The 20,923-nt window shown below is 51.0% G+C and overlaps 1 protein-coding gene across 3 annotated transcripts; it reads left to right on the forward strand.

The window, feature by feature from the left end:
• The first annotated feature begins 751 nt into the window (after nt 1-751).
• DUS3L (dihydrouridine synthase 3 like) lies at nt 752-19,999 on the forward strand. 3 transcript variants are annotated; one of them, XM_027851281.1, is made up of 13 exons: nt 752-899; nt 3,036-3,348; nt 4,226-4,843; nt 6,445-6,486; nt 8,915-9,067; nt 10,791-10,907; nt 12,258-12,323; nt 12,401-12,511; nt 13,542-13,638; nt 16,776-16,851; nt 18,544-18,732; nt 18,946-19,074; nt 19,789-19,999. In XM_027851281.1, exons 1-13 carry the CDS (start codon nt 817-819, stop codon nt 19,859-19,861), a joined length of 2,067 nt encoding a protein of 688 aa, XP_027707082.1. In that variant the 5' UTR covers nt 752-816; the 3' UTR covers nt 19,862-19,999. The 3 variants fall into 3 exon arrangements, with proteins under 3 accessions (XP_027707082.1, XP_027707084.1, XP_027707083.1); XM_027851282.1 differs by lacking the exon at nt 752-899 and adding an exon at nt 1,528-1,832; XM_027851283.1 differs by lacking the exon at nt 8,915-9,067.
• The last annotated feature ends 924 nt before the right edge of the window (nt 20,000-20,923 follow it).

Here is a 20,923-nt window from a genome sequence, read left to right on the forward strand (position 1 = left end):
CAAGGAATGTGAGAGGCGGAGGAGGAGCAGCCCTTAGGGAACAAAATATGGGGTGGCGGTGCTTAGGATGCAGAATATTGAGGGGGGGTTAGGACTCAGTCAGAGGTAGGGGTGGGTTTAGGAAGGTGAAGATAATAAGCATTTGTTAGCACTATGTGCCAGTAACTGTGCTGAGTAGCCACTTTACAAAGTGCTTTACACTTTACAAGGGGGGAACCCCCTTTGGACAGAGTATCAGAGCTGGAGTGGGGGGGGTCTTTAGGACACAGAAGTCACAAGTCAGGGGTGGGGGCTTCGGGGGAGAAGGCCATACTCTAGATGGGGGAGGGGAAAGGGAGTGTGAAGATTCTTTTAGTCCGTTTTCAGAGCCCTGAAGCTCACTTGCGGTGAGCCAGCCTCCCAAAACATAGAAGAAAGGGGAAGGTCGCTTCCCCTAGACAGCCCGACAAGATTACCCCCGCCCCCAGATTTCCAAAGCCAGGAAAGCCACGTCCTTCGGGTCACTACACCTGAGCTCCACCTTCTCCAAAGCTCCCGCCCCTTCTAAGAGCAAAGCAAACCTGTGAAAGCCGGGGGGGGGGGGGGGGGGGGGGGTTCCGGCAGATGCTGCGCAGGCGCATACGCCCCAAAGGAAAGGGCCGACGTACACAGCGAAACCGGGCGGAGAGGGAGAGGACGCACACGCACGCACGGCAAGGCCCCGTAAGACGTAAGGACGCACACGCAGACTGAGCGAGCCAGTGCACGTGCGCCAGCTCGCTTCCACGCAGGCGCCGCACGGGAAAACGTTTCTCGCCGGGGTTCGTGGGCCCGGCAATGGCGGAGGAGACACTTGCTCCACTAGGCGGGGCTGCGGCCACCGGACCTATCAAGCGAGGTGTGGCACCCATCAAACCCCAGTGAGTGGCAAGGCTGGGGGGAACGTGACGGCTTTGGGCAGAGTTACGGCATGCAGAGACTTGCTCTCTGACGGGGCCGCGTTGCATGCCGGGGTTTAGTGACTGACTTAAACCACGCTGCATTCTGGGATTTAGCTTTTGGCGGGCCGAACTGCATGCCGGGATTTGGAGTGCCCGATGGGCCGCTGTTGCATGCTGGGATGAGTGACGGCAGGCAGAATGGCACGTGGTGCCTTGACAGGTAGTGCTGCATGATGGGATTTGGAGTCTGTGTAGTGTAGGGCGCATACTCCCGTCTTCTCTGGCCAACCCCAAAGTAAGTAAAAAGTGGCGGAGGACTTGGGCGTGCGGGGGCCCTCGGGAAGGAGAGAAAGGAACTTGTGTGGATTAATATAGGCTTCTTGTCGGAAGTGGTCCTTGAATTGAGCTTTGAAGGAAGTTAGGGATGCCAGGAGGGTGAGGAGGGAATGCATTCTGGACATGAGGAACAGCTCGTGCAAAGGCACGGAGGTGGGAGATGTAATCTGTCCCTGTCCATACAGGGAACAGTAAGTAAGCCGGTATATCTGGAATGTAAGGAGACTAATGTGCTGTGAGGCTGGAGCTAAATATTGAAGGGATTTTTAAAATGCTAAACAGAGGTATTTGTATTTTAGTCTAGAGGCAAGAGGGAACTCCAGGACTTTCGGTGTGGTCAGATCTGTACTTTAGGAATGTGGATTGGACAACTGTGATTGGAAGGGAAAGACTGGAGTTAGGGAGACCATTTAGGAGGCTATGGAAGTGGTCCACGGGAGAGGTGATGAGAGCCTGCACTTGCATGGTGGCTGTGCGATTGAAGAGAAGGGAATGAATGTGAAGATGCTATGGAGGTAGAATCCACAGGACTTGCTGACAGTGGATAAGAATGATGAGGGAAAGGTCACCAAGGTGGTAAGTACATAGAGCTAGAATTTAAACCCAGTTCATCCCAGTAGAAATCAAGGCTGCTCTCCCTCCCACTGCCTATACTCTATTTAAGTTTACATCTGCGTCTGTGGAAGTAGGGAGCAGGGCAGGGACACTGAGTGCCCTGATACATTGTCTCCTTTCCTGGGATAGGCCAGCAGACAGGAGAGACACAGTATTCTTCTTTTAGGACTGGACCCTGCTTGGTCCAGACTGGACGTGTCTCCTGCTTGGTAACTAGGAACAAACGTTAAGCCTTGCACGAGTCATAAAATCCACCACACACCAAATTGGAAGAAACATCTGCTCTTCTCACATTGCTGCCAGTACAAGTCTGCAACCACAGGCCTGAAGGGACTTGAGAACTCATTTAGTCCAATCTTGCTGCCCGGGTCAGCTGTTTATGAAGAAAGGATCTAGACAATTGACTGTTTAATCTGAGCCAGCCTTGCGAGGTGACTTTCAAAAAGATAACTAAGGTGACCAAAGGCTGCATAACTAGAGATCTTGTGTATAGAATGAAGGAAGTGACGGTCTTTCTGTAATCTGTGATCCAGTCCTCCTCTGAAATGTTGTGCCTAGGCCTGGGGGCCACTTTGTAACAGGGCCAGTGATGAAGGCCATTGTATTCAGAAGACAATGATCACAGTGGTGAAGGGTCCACAATGCTGTATGAAAACAGTTGGAAAAATTGGGGAAGTCTAACTTATAGAAGAACTGTTTTCTGGGAGACTTGATCATGTCTGCAGCTTTGTGTAGCAGAAAGCACCATGAACCTAGACTCAGAGGACTCAGGGCTAAATTCCTCGTTTGCTACTTATGACCAGTGAGCCGGGAGAAAGTACCATCCTTCTCTGTGTTTCTGTTTCCTGGTCTAAAATGAGGGGATACACTCAGGTGATCTCCTAAGTTTCCTTTCAGCTCTAAATCCTTTTATCTGAAGGGCTCTCTTGAGGCTGAGGGAGCTGATTTGTTTTATATGACGTAAGAGAACCAGCACCAGGCCTTGCACTTAGTAGTGAATTTGCCGACTAGGGTGATCTTTAAATAGAGTCTGAGTACTTGCTGAGAGTATTGTGGAGGGGCATTATTCCTCTTTGGGCACAGATTGGACTAGGTACCCTTAGAGGGCCCTTCCAGCTCTGAGATGCTGATTTTGTTAGCAAGGCCACCTTTTCTCCTCTACAGGTACCTCACTACAAAGGAGCAATTCCACACGTTCCTTGGAACCAAAGGGAAAAGCCCAGGGGACCAGGCTGTGGGAGAGCCAGACAGTGACAGAGCTGAGACAGGATCATCTGTTTGCTGCGACTCCTCTGAGCCTGAAACCAAAAGACTCAAGCTTGAGGATGGAAAAGTGGAGGGTCTGGAAAGGCTGCCCTTGGGAGTGGAAGAGGAGGATCCCCAGCAGAAAAAGAGAGCCCGGGGCCAGAATAAGAGGAGACCCCACATGAAACCAACTCGCTATGATGACAGCAGGTTATGCCCATCCCTGGTCCAGGTGAGCCCACCTCATCTACTGCGAATGGTCTGAGGAACTCTGCAGCATGCTTGGAGGGTCCTCAGGCCAGGCCTCAGTCTTTGCCTAGAGCTTAATCCTCTTCCATAGGTATTGCCTGGGCAGTGTGGGGTGGAGTATCATAATGACATGGCAATGATTTTCCCAGGAATGGCCTTGTCTGGTGTCCTGGTCTCAGGGCTCTTGAACCTCAATTGCATATAGTCTCTTTACAGGCCTTGAATTTGATAAGATCCTGCCCTGTCCTATAATCACATCCCACCTTTCAAATGAGGTACCAGATATAAGTCCATTTGGAAAGTCCTTTAACTCCTGAAAGTGCCAACACCATTGTTCTCTTGCTCTGAGCCTCCCAATACACAGAGGGGGCGGACCGGGCCACTGAGATTACCAGCGGATGAGGAAACTGAGTCCTAAACCGGTGAAGTAGCTGGTTCAAATTCCACAGTGATTCCTTGTAGAGAAAGGCCCCTGCCTGGAGCCGTGGACTCTTTTTGCTTTCTGGCTGTCCCATAGCCAGATGTGGGGTACCGGGTGTGCTGCTGCTTTCTGAAATGGGCCCAAGGTCAGATAGGGATAGAGAAGAGAGTACATACCCTCGGGTACCGGCAGACTGCCTAAATACCTTCTGAATAGCATCTCTGTCTCTCTCTCTGTCTCTCTCCTTCTCTCTCATGCTTCGTTTTAGAGCATCATGAACAAAGAATAACGTTTTAGTGATGGCTTTTTCCGCTTCTGTCACTTTCCAGTACTCCCTTCTTCCTTTCCCCCATAGGATCCTGTCAAAACGAGCTGACACAGAGGCTGCTCGTGCTGCCATTTATAACCACAGTTTACCCCCTCTATCTCCTCTGTCAAGGAGTCAGCTGAAAAATGCTTCTTTGGTGAGCGCTGCCGCTTTCTGCATGACGTGGACACTTACTTGGCCTCCAAACCCCCAGACCTTGGGGACAAGTGTGTCCTGTTTGAGACCTTTGGGAAATGCATCTATGGTGTGACGTGCCGTTTTGCCAGGGCCCACCTGGGTCCCCAGCACCAGAACCTGGTGAAGGAGGAGCTGGTGAAACAATGGGAGGGCCAGAAACTCACAAGCAATGGTCTCAGCAAAGACCTACAGCATCAGCTTCGAAAGAAGAAAGTCCAATTTGACCACTCAGAGAAGTACCTGAAGCAGCTGTCTAAGTCAAGAAGGGTAGGGCCTGGGAAAGACCAGACCCCAATTCCTACTGCTGAGCCAGAGGCACCCGAGGGTGAACGATTCGAGGCCTCCATCGACTTCCCAGGACATGTGGCCCAGAATTCTGCCAGTGCTGATGCCTATGAGTCCCTGGCGAGTCTTGAATCAGGGGTACCACTGTCAGAAACTGTTTCAGGGATTCTAGAGCGAGAAGCCACCCCCCAGACAAATGTTGTCTGTTCCTCAGGGCACCTGACTGATGAGGACCTTATCAGACTCCGGCCCTGTGAGAAGAAAAGGGTATGTATGACAGGGGTGCCAGGTTTCTTCTTCTCAGTCTCACCTTCCTTGGCCACCTGGCCCATCCTTTCCACTTACAGGACCTCATTCCTGTGATGAGAACCAGCTATGGCCTTAGACTGTGGTTGACAAAAGGGGCTGGGGTAACTTAGATGTCCTTTGTACCTTCCATTCGGCGAGTCTATGCTGACCTCTCATTGGGTGCTCGGCCTTGCACTCGCTGGCATCCAAAGGGTGAGACATTCCCTGCTCCCTGAAAAATTGACGGTCTTATGGAAAAGACAAGTCGCACACATCTAGAAAGCTGAGTTTGCATGCTTTAATAGGAAGATTGGGCCATTGGATTTAGAGCTGGAAGGGATACCCACTCTTCGTCTTTCTGTCACCCCTTGAGTTACTGGGAAAGTCATAGGAAAGTGGTCCATGATTCACAGCTGGGGGACGGTGGCTTTAGAGCTGGATGGAACGTTGAGGGCCATCTTGGCCGGCGCCTTCATCTTACAAATGAGAAAACTGAGGCCTGGGGAGGTCAGTGGCTTGCCCAAGGTTATTGTGCAAGTGGTAAACGTTAGAGTTGGGATTTGAACCGAGGTTGTCTGGCTCTGGGGCCATTGTTCTTTCCCCTGTACTACATGGCCTCCCCTACCCCCATAGTATTCCTGGGAAAATCCAGAGGACTCCTGAGGAAGCCTGCTGCCCACCTCTTGATAAAGAGGGGATGGTCTCAGAAGGCAGGTTGACAATGATGGTTTTGGGTTTTGTAATGTGTCCAGTGTGGTCATGTTTGTTTGGTTTGACTATATGTTTGTGATGCTTTCTTGAGAAAGCAAGATGGGGAGGGGAAGGTGGAAGGGAGAGAATTTGATCCTGAAAATAAAATTGAATTAAAAAACAAAAAAGAAAATGAATGTTTAAAAAAAATAGAATTAAACAGCAACACGCAGCCTGGGATTGTTAGAAGTCAGGCACAATTTCCCAGATGTGATTCAGCTCAATCTCCTGCTGCTGGAGTGGAGGCCCAGCTCACTGTTTGAATAAGAGTGAAAGGGTTAAATAGCAACACCAGTGATAGTGCATGAGAGGTCATGAGGGTGCTTATCCCCAAAGGCTTGGGGGGAGTCAGAGACCAAAGTGTGCTGGAGCGGTCAGAAAGGTGTCCAGAGGCTGTGTAGGACTTTAACTGAGATGTGAAGAATGTCTAAAATAGGGAAAGTAAGGAGGCACGTGCACAGAGATGGGGATGGGGACGCACAGGGGAGGTACATGGGAAGTGGTGAGCGAGGAGACTGGGAAGAGAATGGGGTGCCATTGTGAGGGGCCTCGAAGGCTGGGTTCGGCCTCGAGGACCTCATCCCATCTCCTTTTCCCCATAAGCCCACGTGCATTGGTTCCAATTAACAGGAACCTTCCTTCTGTTCCCTATGTCGTGTCGAGGCCCACATGGAAGGGGCCTGTAGAAAGTGGGGTTGAGCCAATGCCTGAGGCTCAGAGAGGGTCAGGGCCCCAGCACAGTGAAGCCTAGTGATCCCTGGGGCCTCCCTCACCACGCCCGCCTCCTGTGCTCGCTACCACTTTGATGGTCCTCTCTTCTTCTTTTCTAGCTGAACATCCAAAACAAGCTGTACCTGGCCCCGCTTACCACGGTGAGTCCCCTGTCCCCTCTGTCGAGAGGACTCGCAGGGCTTGAAGATGAGATGTGACCTCAGAGGCCATCTGCTATCCCAGCCCCTTGTTTGTTCAGGCAGCACAGTGAGGGTCAGAAGGGCAGCGGGACCAGGGTCTTTGGCCCTAGCTGGTAGGACTCAGATGTAGCAGAACCCTTCAGGATCATCTAGTCTGACCCCTCCTCATCTTACAGATGGGGAAATGAAAGCCCAGAGGGGGAGGGGGCTCACCAGAGGTCACATGGGTAATGCCAGCAGAGCCGAGGCTCAAAGTCCAGAGGGGGAGGAGGCTGACCAGAGGTCACATAGGTAATGGCAGCAGAGCCAAGGCTCAAAGCCCAGTCTTTTGCTTCCATGTCTGTTGCTTTTGCTATTCTGCAATGCTTCTTTGGGAAACCAAGTTTGCCTGGCTTATGTTGTTGTAATTTATACCTTTAGGCCTCTTTTTTATTCCCACACAAAGAAGGAACCATCCTGGTCTAAATTAGGGTAGGTTAGAAAGCATCCCTAGGCATAACTACAGCCCTGAGTCCCTTTGGAATTAAGGGCCCTTGGTCTGACCGCCCCCCCCCCCCCTTAGTGCACCCATTTATGAAATGGGGATGGCCCTGGCATGATGAGTGAGCTACTTTCCCTAGGGGTTCTTGAACCTTTTTGAAGGAGTGGCATGTGTGTCTGTGTGACTCTGTGCCAGTATAGAAACCTTCCCATGGCATGATGGGAGAGCTACCTGGAATGGCATGGAGGAGAGGGATTGTAAATCATAGCATTAGATAATACCCTGGTTTAGGAGCAGTATGAAAGAAAGTCTCCCTCTCATCTATCCAAACCAAGTTTTGAACTTAGGTGGTTAGAATCCAAATCCAGTGTTCTTTCTGCTTCAGACTAGTCCCCCTGGCAATCGTTGCTTCTTTCCTGCTTTTTTGTTTGGGTTTCTATGCCCCACTTCAGGGTAATGCCATATAGGGGCTGCTGGTTCTGGGAACCTGTCAGCTTAAGCCAGTTTAATTTATTTCACTGAGCAGTTAGGCCAAGGCTGGCAGCCCGTGGCTCAGGAGATGATTACCAGTGGGTTTGGAGACAGGCAGGGCCGAGGGAGGGAGAGCTTGTCTGCCTCACTCCCTGACCATAACTGTTCATTCCCTCCCAGGTGCCAGGGATGTTGATAGACTCAGTTGGAGGGAACATTCGTTTGGACTTTCTCAAGTTGCTTCTTTGCCAATGAGCTCATCTGGGTCCTTCCTTCTTCCCCTATCCCTGTGTGCTTCTCCTCCCTCCCACACACACACCTTAGAATCATAAGATTTTGTTTATTTTTATTTTAAAATACATCTTAGTGATTCTACTTGTCTCTGCCTCCTAGTTCGTTTCCTATCCCTGTTTGTTTCCTACTCCTTTGTTTCAAGGAAATTTTGATGAGCAAAACAGTCTATGGACCTTGTCTTACAGGGTGCATGACACTTTTGTCCTAGTCTCCTCTGCCAGGAGGGAGGGGGTAGGTTTCGTTATTTCATCTCTAGAGCTTTAGGTAATGTTTTCCTTTCCTTTAGTGATTTTTCACTTCTATCCATGTCATCTCTGTCTCGTTCTTGTTCCCTTGGTTCTGCTTATACTGCTTTGCAGCAGTTCCTATACATCTTCTCACTTTTCTTTGAATTCTTCAAATTGCACAATCTACTATATTACAATTGTAGACCAGAGGTTTTTTAGCCCTTCCCCCGTCAGTGGCACCCTCTTTGCTTTTGGCATCTTGCCCCCACAGAGGTGCTCGGCATAATTTGGTGTAATATTGTACCTTTGGGTCTGTCCTTGACTTTGGGACCTTGGAGCTAACGTGGTCCGGCCCCCTCATTGGACAGAGGAGGAACTGAAAGCCCAGCTGAGGAAGTCCTGCAGGGGCTAAATGGCCAGATTGTGAGATGGTGAAGCCTGGCTCCTCTGACGTCAGTGCCGAGCCCTGCTCCCTGTTGGGCAGGCCACTTCACAGAGAGCCAGCCTGGCTCAGGCTTTTTATCTGGGAAACTGGCATCTGTTGAACAGAATTTCATTAAACTCCCACCTCCTACAGGAAGCTTTCCTAATACCTCTGGTGCCTTCCCTCGGCTGTTAATCTCTAACGTATCCTGTAGACAGCTTGTTTGCCGTAGTTGTTTGCTGGTTGTGTCCCCAATGGATTTGAGAGCAGGGTTTGTTTTTTGTCTTTCTTTGTATCCCCAGAGCATAGCACAGTGCCCAGCATACAGTAGACGCTTGATAAATGCTTGGTGACTCACCATCACCTTCCCGTTACTTGAGGGAGAAGGTAGCTTTGATGTGAAGGGGGAGGTGGGGATGGGCTCTGCTTGGAGGCGCTGTGGCAGCCTGGCTCTGATGAGGCCACATGCATTTCTATGTTGGGGGGTTTCAGTGTGGCAATCTGCCCTTCCGGAGGATCTGCAAGCGATTTGGAGCCGATGTGACCTGTGGGGAGATGGCGGTGTGCACCAACCTGCTCCAGGGCCATTTATCAGAGTGGGCCCTGCTCAAAAGACACCACACGGAAGACTTCTTTGGTGTCCAGGTCAGTGTCTGCCCTCCCTCCCCAGCCCCTGCCAGAGGGGAGTCACACTGGCTGCTCGGTCACTCCTGAAAGAAGTGATTGAACTGAGTGGTCTCTAGGAGCCTATCCAGCTCCAGACTTGGTGACCCTTTAGGGACAGAGCATTGTTCTAGAACGGATTGGAGCCCCTGCCACCCTGAGCCTAATGCTGTCCTAAGTGGCACAGTGGGTAGAGCCCTGGGCCTGGGGTCAGGAAGATATGAGTTCAAATGTGGTCTCAGACAATTACTAGCTGTGTGATCCTGAGCAAGTCACTTAACCCTGTTTGCCTCAGTTTCCTCATCTTTCAAATGAATTAGAGAAGAAAATGGCAAACCACTCCCATGTCTTTGCCAAGAAAATCCCAAATGGGGTCATGAAGAGTCAGATAAGACTGTAATGACTGAACATACCAAAAAACAGTATTTACAAATCTAAACTCATTGCAGCTCTCCTCTCTTCCTCAGCTTTCGTATCTCAGGTGTCACATTCTGTTGATCTCAGCAACATCTCTTGCATCTGGCCCATTCCTATGGCCCCCACCCTCTTCAGTCCTCCCCACTTCCCACCTGAATTCTCCCGCCAACACCCCAGCAGGCAGGCCTCCTCATCTCCCGTCTGTCTCCCTGTGCATAGATCTGGTCACGTTGCTCCTGTGCTCAGCAGTTTTCACTGGTTGCCCACTTCAGCTCTTACCTGACTTTCATGACCCTCTGTCTGCTGCTGTCTTTTCTTTCCAGCCTTTCTTTTGATATTCCCCTCTAAGCACTTTGTGCTTTCACCACACTGGAAGTTCTCAGTTCCCCTAACAAACGCTGTGCTTCAATGTGTTTGTTTAAGCTGTGAATCCGTCTCTTTCTCACCGCTGTGTTAGGGCAGTCACTGGAGAACAGCGTGGTGAGAGATCCGAGGCGCCCAAAGTCAAATGCCCGGCTGTTGTCCTCTGCGTTCCCTCGAGCTGCCAAGCCCAGGATTCCCTAAGGACACCTTGGGGCTATCTGGCTTCTGAGGGATAGCCAGCTTCTCTCATAGAAGATGCTGTGTAAAAATTATCCTTGATCTGTGTAGCTGGTAGTGTAGTGGAGTCCTTGTGGACCACGTGCCCTGCATGTGGTACTGTACAAGATAACACACAAACGTGGTGGTGTTGGGCCAACCAGCGGCTCATGACATTCATTCTGGGTCAAAAGGACACAATGGCTGGTCATGGGATCGTATGAGAGGATCCTCTGAAAGGGCCCCCGGAGGCCCGCTGCATATAGTCCAGCCCTCTCATTTTACAAAAGAGAACACATGGGGCAGCTAGGTGACACAGTAGATAGAGCTCCGGCCTTGGAGTCAGGAGGCCCTGAGTTCAAATCTGGCCTCAGACACTTGACACTTACTAGCTGTGTGACCCTGGGCAAGTCACTTAACCCTGATCGCCTCACCAAAAAGCCAAAAAAAATAAAAAAGAGAGAGAACACACGGTCAGAAAGGCACTAGATTTGCCCAAGGTAGTAATAGAGCTGGAATTTGAACTCAAGTCCAGTGACTGCACATCTAGCACCCTGTGGCTTCTGCCCTGAGGACTCATTGCTGTTGGCCTCTGTGAGGTCTGGTCCCTTACTAGCCCCTCCCAGTGGGGGTGAGGGGGGCCTGTGGCTTAGGTGGTGTGTGATGGGAGGGGCTTGTTCAGGAGGTGCCCTGTCCTCTCTCCCTGCAGCTGGAGGGAGCCTTTCCTGACACCATGACCAAGTGTGCAGAGCTGCTGAACCGGACTGTGGAGGTCGACTTTGTGGACATCAACGTTGGCTGCCCCATCGACCTTGTGTACAAGAAGGTAGCGGACTGCTGACCGCCCAGGCTCCCACGGCTCTGGGCCCTTTCTTACCATCAGACTGAGGGTGTCCCAGCCAGCCTCTCCCCCACGGCCTCTGGTTATCCCTGACCAATGACGGCCTTGGACGAGAGGGTAAATGGAAAGATTCCTTGAACCGCAGAGGAAGCAGGGCCCCGACAGGTCATCTGGTGTGCAGGGGGGGCCCCCATCTTGTAGCAGTCTCCCCTCACCAAGTGGTCACCTTGCCTCTTCTCAGATCCTTCCAGTGACTGGGAGCTCACCCTTTCTTGAGGTGTTCTCTTTCCTAGTTGTGAGGGATATAGTTCTTATTATTGAGACACCAGCTCTTGACTGCTAGTGCCTATACCTCCACCAAAGGATTTGGAAGCCCAAGGGGTCAGTGATAACTAATCAGAGGGTAGGAAGATGGGCCCCAGCTCCCCCTCCTAGGGAGAGCCAGCGATGAACTTGTCTCTGCCCTATTCTCCAACAGTCCCTAATCCTCCCTGCCTCCTTCCTCTTCTCTGCAAGCTCCCAACTTCTCCTCCTCCTCCCCTGAGCAGAATGTCGGCCCCTTAGGCCAACTGTACCTTAAGTACTCACTGGGCCGCCACAGTAGCAGCTGCATGGGTGCTAAGTTCCAGCGCCCCGTATTTCCTCTGCCTCCATTCCCCCATCTCTGTTTGGGGTGTGATGACTGAGTCACACAGGATGAGCAGGCGCGGAGGGCTTGTGGCAGGTCACATCTCATTTTTTCTCTTTCCACTCAGAGTCTTTCCCTCTTGAGACCTTACCCGTTACTGTCCTGAGCACCCCCAGCCTTGCAGGCACCCACGTTCAGAACGTCAGTGTTCTCCCTCACCCTGCACATCAGCTCAGTCACGCATGTTGTCATTTCTGCTTCCACAACTCTAGCGTCCATCCCTTCTCCCACAACTCTAGCGTCCATCCCTTCTCCTGATGCAGCCACCCCCTAGTGCAGGTCCTTGTGCTCTCTACAGATGCTTTCTGTAATGTCCACATTAGCCTCAGGTCTGCCCGTCCCCAGCCTGTGCTCCACACAGGTGCCCAAGTGTGGTTCTGACCACATCTCTCCCCCACTCACTAAACTCCAGCAGCTGCTGATTGCCTGCTCGATCAGATACGTCATCTTTATTGCATTCTTTCTCTAGTTCTATTTTTTGTGTCCATTTTCTAATGTACACGGATGTGGTTTATAAATAAGCAAATCTACACATTGGGGTGTGTACTCACATATTTTTAACTATAGAAGTGTGTGATCAAAAAAAAAATTTGGAGACCACTGGTCTAGGGAATAGTACTGAGAATTTCCTGATGCTTTTTTCACAGGGTGGGGGCTGTGCCTTAATGAATCGCTCCAACAAATTTGAGCAGATTGTCCGGGGGATGAATCAGGTAAGGGTCTGCACCTGTCCCTGAGAGCCCTGGCCTGGGTGAACCCTATGCATCGTCCCCTGCCTTCTCTTTTCCAGGTGCTAGATGTGCCTCTGACTGTGAAGATCAGGACAGGGGTGCAGGAGAAGGTCAACTTGGCCCACCGGCTTTTGCCTGAACTTCGAGAGTGGGGAGTGGCGCTTGCAACGGTGAGGGAGGATGCGCTGGCCTGGTGGAGCAGGGGGGAGTGGCTCCTAGATCCTAAGGAGGAGCAAGGGCTTAATAAAGCCTTTAATAAAAGTTTGAGGCTTTGCACCTGTTTGCCTTATGCCACAATGCCTCATCTGGGCTGAGGCAGGGCCTATACACAAACCCATAAGGAGGGTCGTGGATCCGCTGACCTGGAGTGGGAGGGAATATGGCCTGAATCTGAAGGTGCAAGGTAGAACCAAAAGGATCACAGAATTTAGGGTGGAAAGCACCTTAGCGACCCATCTAGTCCAGCCTTCTCATGGTACAGCGGAGGAAACTGAGGCCTGGAGAGGGGGAGTCCCAGCAGAGACAGAGCTGGGCTCGGGATTCGGGGTTCTTGCATGCCTCCGAGCCTCTGTACACCAGAGATACCGTGTCAAGCCTCACCGACGCTAGGGGTCTCCTGAGGGCTAATGTCCAAGTGGGTACAAGAAACACTAGGAATTGGAGGGGTGGGGGAGCTGTGGGGCGTCCTGGAGGAAAGAAGGAAGGCGGCACTTAGAGTGCTGAACTTGGAGTCGAGGATCTGAGTTCGGATCTCAGCTCTGCCCCTTCCTGCCCGCGTGACCTCAGGTGCCCTAGAGCCGCTGTTAAGGTCAAGGCCCTGAACCTCTCTGGGCCTCGGTTTCCTCATCTGTGTGATGAGGGGGTTGGACCAGATGACCTTCTGTGCAGCCCTGCTCTGTGGTGCTGATGTCTTGTTAGCTCAGGAGCCAAGTTGCGAGGAATGCCAGGGGAGCTGACCGCTGTACAGTCAAGGTGGTTTCCCCAAGGCTTCTCTCCTTTGGAGGCTGTTTGCCTTCCCCGATTTCGAGGCCTCCAGGCTCCCATTGCACACCAGCTCTGGCCTTGGCAGAGTTGACGCCTCCCGTCGCCTCTGTCACCCAGCCCTGAATCGTGCTCCCAGTGGGGAGCTGCCCCTTCTCCCTTTCTGTTGAATCTTAGGACGCTGACGATGGTGTCTTCTCTCTCCCCCCTTGTGGTTAGCTCCACGGCCGCTCCCGGGAGCAGCGCTACACCAAGGGTGCTGATTGGCAGTACATACAACACTGTGTAGATGTGGCCAGCCCAATGCCCCTGTTTGGTATGTATGTCCTGGACCTGTGGGTGGTTTGTGTCGCAGCTTCCCCAATTAGTTGTGTCTTCTGTGACTTGAATCACTCTTGTCTCTCCGAGAGTAATATGATTTTAAATAAGGCTAGGAAACTATCTAGTTCAAGCTCTTCATTTTTCAGCTGGATCAAGTCAAGTCAGCAGGCATTTGTTAAGCACCTTCTGTGTGCCAGGTGCTGTGTTAGGTGTTGGGGACACAAAGGTGGCTTGCCAGTGGTCACATAAGTGGTAATTGGTAGAACTGGGATTTGAACTCAGATCCCCAAGTCCACATACACTGTATGCCGGTGTCACCTTCTAGGTCCTGTGCCCCTTCCCCTTCCTCCTCTCTTTCCCTCACTTCTCTTGTATAGAAGGCCAGAATCCTCTTCTCAGAGTTCAGTCCTGATCACGTAGCACCACCTGGAACCCCAGGAACTACTGTAAATGGATCTCCACTACCCACAGAAGAGGTAGCATAGTGGAGAGAGTGCTGGTCTTGGAGTCAAAAAGACTGGAGTTAACATCCCGCCTCAGATACGTACTTAGCTATGTGACCCCAGGGAGGCATTAACTTCCTCAGTTTTCTCATATGTAAAATGGGGACATTAATAGCACCACTTAAGTTGCTGGGTGGTGAGGAGCCATAATTGTGTAAAGCTCTTTGTGAACCTTAGAGTGCTATATAATGGAAATAGTTTTGCCTGATTGCACAGGTATAATCTATATCAAATTGCTTGCCTTCTTGAGGTGGTGAAAAGGGAGGGAGGCAGGGAAAGAATTTGGAACTCAAAATTTAAAAAATAAAAGAATGTTAAAAATTGTTTTTACATTTAATTGGAAAAAATAAAATATAAAAATTTTCCAAGAAAAAAAGTGACATACAAGTGTGAGACATCAACTGTTATTATAGAATTGTGGTGTAATGTACAGGTTCCAAGGCTTAGTATCAGAAGACTTGAGCTGAAATTCAAGCTGTTTCCTGCTGAATGGCCTGGGCAGATCGATCATTTAACCTCTCAAGGATAAGGCCAGAAAGCTGAGGTTTCATTTCTTTTATGAAATGAAAGGCTTACACTCAGTGAGCTCTGAGGTCCTTCCCAGCTCTAAGTGTTTTGTCCTTTGAACCCCAGGATAAAGCCTTGGAATCAGAGTTTTAGAGGCAGGAAGTCTCGGAAACTGTCCAGGCTAGCTCCGTTATTTTACAGGCAAGCAGTCAAGCCCAGTTTCCTGATGGCATGCTTGCCTGGATTCTGGGTAAGGGACGATGCTCTTGAGCTTTCCCAGTCACCAGTGGAGTGAAGCATGGCTGTGTGCTTGCTCCCATAATTTTTAGCATGACGTTTTCAGCAACGTCTTCAGACACCTTCAACAAGAACGAAAATGGCATCAAGGTCAGCTACCACACTGATGGTAAATTATTTAACTTGAATAGGCTACAAGCCAAGACTAAAGTGGAGGGAGAATTGGTGCGTGACTTTTTGTTTGCAGATAATTATGCACTCAATGTCACCTCTGAGGCTGAGATGAAACAGAGTATGGAGCAATTCTCAGCCACTCGTGCTAGTTTTGGTCTGACAAACCCAAGAAAAGAGAGGTACTCCACCAGCCGAAATTGCACTGTCCATATGTGGAACCATCAGTTACCTCAAATGGAGAAATTGTGAATGCTGTGGCTAAGTTTCCTTACCTTGGCAGTATACTTTCCAGGGATGTCCACGTAGATGATGAGGTTGACGTGTGCATTGCCAGAGCTAGCTCACTCTTTGGGAAACTCCAAAGAAAATTGTGGAAGAGAAGAGGTATTAGGCTGCCTATCAAACTGAAGGTCCACAGAGCTGTGTGCCTGTGAAACCTGGACAGTATGCCAGCACCATGCCAAGAAACTGAATGGTTCCATTTGAATTGTTTTTGGAAGCTTCTGTTTTCTCACCTGGCAAAATAAGATACCAGACACTGAGGTTCTTTCTCTAGCTAACCTGCCAAGCGGTCAGACGCTGTTGCAGAGGGTGCAGCTCTGATGGGCTAGCTGCATTGTTTGAATGCCAGACATTCACATGCCTAAAAGACTATTTTATGGAGAACTCACACAAGGCAAGCGCTGACATGGGGGTCAGAGGAAGTGATATAGTAGCCTCTCAAGGAGGCTACTGTCCTGTCGACTCTTACACTTTTAGCCCTGGGAAGGACCTTAGAGGTCATTAGTCCAAGCCTTTCATTTGGCAGATGAGAAAAGCAGTCTGGGGACATTAACTGATTTTCTCAAGGCCATGCAGGACTCAGACTTCTTTTCTGACTCACGGCCAATGGTTTTTCTATTATACTTTATTGCCTCCCCCCATCCCTAGCATATCATTCTCCTGTTATAGAGTGCCCACCCAAGATGATTCCGTATCAAAGGGTCTTAATCTTTTTTGTGTCATGGACTCCTCTGGTCGTCTATAGACCCTTTCTCAGAATGACATTTTTAAGTGTGCAAAATAACATACATAGGATTACAAAGGAAACAAGTTTTTAAGGTGTTATTTTTACTTTCCAAATTCAAATACTGCCCCTCCCCCCAGTCCTCACCTCCTGTATGCAGGCCCAAATTAAGAGCATCTGCTGTATATTAAGTTGAAAGGCTTCACTGCAGAAGCAGCTCGTGGGCCCAGGGAAGATACTTCATGTTTAGAACAAGCAGGCAGCTCAGGGCAGAGTGAATGAGGAACATTTTTCATCTGAACAAAGGTAATGTTAGGAGACAGAGAGCAGGGCCCAGTGACATCTGTAATTCATGGACGGAGGGCTTAAGGCTTTAGATGCATGCTTGGTCAACCCAAAAATGGACAGCCTTGTGCCTGGAAATGCCCACCCCAGCAGCCTTGGAGGGGTCTCAAGCTGTTCTTGGCTTCCTGTGAGTGGGCTGATATATTCCAGTGCTCACAGCATCGCTTGGCATTCTGCAGTGGAAATCAACTGAGTGTAGAATCCTAAGACCTAGATTTAAATTGCTGCTTGCTGCTGACTTCTTTGGGATCTTAGAGAAGTCATTATACTCTCTAGGCCCTCTTGTCATTCCCTTCTCTACAGTGCAGGGCTAGGCCCCAGGGCACTTACAGTCTAAGTACTATGTTTTCTCCACTACAGGAAATGGAGACATTTTATCTTATGAAGATGCCAATCGAGCCTTGCAGACTGGTGTTTCTGGGATTATGATTGCTCGGTAAGTGGTGATCCTTCCTTCTGAAGCTTTCAGACCTTTGAAGGGGGGCTGGTGGAGAGCTCACGGGAACAAGGAGGGGAGAGAGTTAGAAAAAAAGGACGAGTCTTCTTAGCATTAGCACCTTCTAGCTGCCATCCCAGCATCCACAGCATAGACCTTGAGCTCCCCCAGCTGGCGCCTTAGAGGCCATAGATGCGCAGTGTTTCTTGGCACCCACACGGGCTTCTGCCACCCTGAAAGTACCTGCCTAGACCACACTTGGGTCCTCCGTCCTCTGATACTTTGATGTGATGTGAAGGTTCCTGGGGTCTTGAAAGCCATGCCAATACAGCATGAACTCTGGCATTTCTTACTTGGCTTTACAGATTTCAAGTTTGGCCTGTCACCAGACAATGATGAGCATGTTTTTGTCCCCAGCAGCTGGTGAAGATGCCTACTAAGCCCTGAAATAGCTGCCATCTGTGTCATTGAGGGAGGCAGATTTTGGCACAATATAAGGGGCCAACCCTTCCTCAGAAGGGGAGCTGTCCAGAATTAGGGTGGGCTGCCTGGGGAGGTTGTGGCTCGCCTGCACCAGAGGTCACTTGTTGGGGATGTGATGGTGGTGTGGCTTAGACTGGCAGAACGGTGGCCCACGAGGGCCCTGCTGCTGACTGTGATCCTGTGAGGGGGTGACACTTTGATGACAATGCTGTTTCTTGGAAGTAAGGCTCAGCAGCCCAGGAGCTCGCTTCTCCAGAACTGGGTGTTCTGCTGTGGGCTCCTGGGAGCCCGAATTGGACTTTCTGTGCCTCCCCAGAGAGCCAGCCCAGCTCAGAGCTTGGCACTAAGTTGGCGCTCCTTGAGATCTTCAGTTTCTGAGGTGAGGGGCAGGCCAAAGTCACAGTTCTGGATTCAGGCCATAGGTTCTTGCTTTGGAGTTTCTGCAGCTGTAGCATTTGGGGTGAAGGTCTAGTTTGTGGTTTAGGGAGTTTGGTGTTTTGTTCTCCTTTTGGGTGTCATTTTGGGGTGGGTGTCTAATTTTGGCATTAGTGGCTCAGGAGAGGCAGCATGGTGTGGGGAAAGGATTTAAGGGGCTTGGAGTCAGGGTCATGTGGCCTCCTTGCACCCTGATTACCTCCTAGCTGATCCCAGACAAGTCACTTTACCTCAGTGTCCCTATCTGTAAAGCAGTAATGATCACAGTGCTCCTTCCCCACAAGATGGTTAAGAGGAAAGGGTGTTGTGAAACTTCATGGCTATAGAACTGTGAGGTATTAGCCATTTGGTTGTGGAGAATGGGTTTTCTGGCGGAAGCCTGGACTGAGCTGACTTTCCATTGCTACCAGAAAGAGCCTAACAATCAGTGGCCCTGTGGCTTAGCTCCCAGTCTGTGACTGCGGGGGTGGGGAACCCACAGCCTTGAGGCCACACGTGGCCTTCTAGGTCCTTGGGTGCGGCCTTTTATTAAGGGAATTTATTCTGTGCAGTTTGGATTCAGTCAAAGGGCCTAGAGGGCCATGGCCACAGGTTCCCCACCCCTGGGTCTCTAGACCAAAGATCCCTTCCCTGGCCACCAGCCCCTGACGGATGTGTGTTGTAAATAACAACATCCTTCCTGGAGGGCAGGGATGGCTTCATTTGTACGTGCCCAGTTCAGTACCTGCGGCTCACGCACCGGGTGCCAGAGACATGCTTGTGTCTGCCCTGCAGAGGTGCCCTGATCAAACCGTGGCTCTTCACTGAGATCAAGGAGCAGCGGCACTGGGATATCTCCTCTGGGGAGCGGCTCGACATCTTACGGGACTTCACCAGCTATGGCCTGGAGCACTGGGGCTCCGATACGCAGGGTGTGGAGAAGACCCGCAAGTTCCTGCTGGAGTGGCTGTCCTTTTTGTGCAGGTGCTGATCAGGAGGAGCGTGGTGGGGAGGCAGGCTGACTGGGGGGAGGGTCTTCTGGTTACACAGGAAGACCGGATCCCTGTCAATTGCCAGGTGCTTCGCAAGTACTGATGGAGTCCTGCTTGGGGTTATCGTCCCCAGACGTCCCGTGGCGGACTGAGCAGGGCTTTCTTCCTCACTACCTCACCTAAGCTTTATTTCTGACGCGGACAGGTACATCCCAGTGGGCTTGCTGGAACGTCTGCCTCAGAAAATCAATGAGCGACCCCCCTATTACTTGGGGCGGGATCACCTGGAGACCCTGATGGCCAGCCAGAATGTGGACGACTGGATCTCCATCAGGTTTGTCCCAGATGCTGCTCACCGCCCACACTCCCTCCATCCCCCACCCCCCTGGCGCTAGCTTCCGGGGCTTTCCCTGCCTGACAGCCAGTCTGGTGCTCGCTCACCTTTGGAGAGGCACGTAGCCCTCACCACACATGGGCAGAGCCTGTTACTCCCATTTTACAGAGAAGGAGATTGAGGTTCATCAAGAGGAGGGGACTTTCCCCAGAGTCACACGGCGGGCCAGCTAGCGTCCTGCTTCCTGCCGTCTGTTTTTGGTGCCCTGTGGGGGGTTGTCATTACCGATTGAAACTGTTCATGGAGTGCCTGCAGTGCACTGGGGTCCTCCTTGAGGGGCTCCTAGGCAAGGGGAAAGGGCTTGCGAGCTCTGACCTCTCACCCAGCTCCAGAACACAATCAAAGGCTAGCCCAGATCTGGCCCTGCTTTGGGCCTGGGGAGGGCAGAGTGGGAACCTCATAGCTTGGATCTGGGTGTGCGTCCTGGCTCTGTCACTGTATGAGCGTGGGACATTCCTTCCATGCTTCTCTGGGACTCAGTTTCCCTGCCTATCGTGGGGGTGGGGGAGGGTGGATGAAATGATCTCAGATTCAGCATATCCCACTCTGTGGTTCTTCGGGCCCCTGAGTCGAGGCAGGGCTGTGGTGTGCTAGGGCGGAGGAGCCGGAGGTGGCCAGAGGCCTCCCTCTCACTCATGCCTGGCTTCTTTTCAGTGAGATGCTCCTGGGGCCCGTTCCACCCGCCTTCACCTTCCTGCCCAAGCACAAAGCTAACTCCTACAGGTAGCAGTCTGAAGTGGGGCCACAGGGGGGCAGAACTGCCCTGCCCTGCCCTGCCCTCTCCTCTCCTCTCTCCAACACACGTATCCCAGGAGGGTTCTGGGCCTAACAGCTTCCAGAGAAATAAATTTTACTATTTTCTAAAGCCGAGAGTTTTGTTTGCCTGAATTTCCCAGGAGTTGTCTTCCCACCCCTAACCCTTCAGTCCTGTCTCTGTGTGTTCCTGGGCTTCCAGCTTCTTTCAGCTGTCACATAGATCCCAACCCTCTTGTAAGGAGAAGGAGTGAGTAGGTTGTGTTTAGCTGTGTTTGTAAGGCTGTCTGACCTGGGACAAAGGGCTCTTGGTCAGTCAGTGATCAGGAAGCATCTATGAAGTGCTTACTGTTTACCAGGCACCAGCTCTGGAGTACAAAGAAAGACACAAGACAGTCTCTGCCCACAGGGAGCTCACAGTTTAATGGGGGTGGGGGATCCAACATGTAAACAATTATGTATATTCAAGAGAAATACAGGATAAATTGGAGAAAATCAACAGAAGGAAGGCCCACGCAGTGATACAGGGGAAGGGGGTGGTTGAGAGGCTTCCTGCAGAAGGTGAGATTTTTTTTTTTAGCTGGGGCTTGAAGAAAGCCAGAAAATGAAGATTAGGAGATGGAATGAAATATTGGAGAAACCACAAGGAGGCCAGTGTCACTGGTTGGAAAGGGGGAGGGGACTAAAGTGTAAGAAGACTGGAAAGTGGGGAGGGGGCTGGTGATGAAGGGCTTTGAATGCCAGGTAGAACAGTTTATACTTGATCCTGGAAGTGACAGGTAGTAAGTGGAGGTTTTTGATGGGGGAGTGGGGGTGACATGGGCAGACCTTCAATTTAGGAAGATCACTTTGGCAACTAGTGGACGGTGGATTGGAGTGGGGAGAGACTCAAGACAGATATACCTAGCATTATGCACTGGAAGGGTGGCAGCGTCAGGGGAGAGGAGGTGTTCCAGAGGTTAAATGGACAGGGAAGAACCTTAACTTAAAAAGGCCAAGGTCTCCCACTGCAGCCAGGGCCACCTCCAGACATCCT

Source organism: Vombatus ursinus, unplaced genomic scaffold (genome assembly GCF_900497805.2).
Source record: "Vombatus ursinus unplaced genomic scaffold, bare-nosed wombat genome assembly UNPS02009173.1, whole genome shotgun sequence".
In the NCBI taxonomy this organism is placed as follows: Eukaryota; Metazoa; Chordata; class Mammalia; order Diprotodontia; family Vombatidae; genus Vombatus; species Vombatus ursinus.

Coding starts and splice junctions, on each gene's coding strand:
- DUS3L (XM_027851281.1), top strand. CDS start 817: ATGGCGGAGGAGACACTTGCTCCACTAGGCGGGGCTGCGGCCACCGGA. Junction 12,324..12,400: donor TTGTCCGGGGGATGAATCAG/GTAAGGGTCTGC, acceptor TCTCTTTTCCAG/GTGCTAGATGTGCCTCTGAC. Junction 19,075..19,788: donor GACGACTGGATCTCCATCAG/GTTTGTCCCAGA, acceptor GCTTCTTTTCAG/TGAGATGCTCCTGGGGCCCG.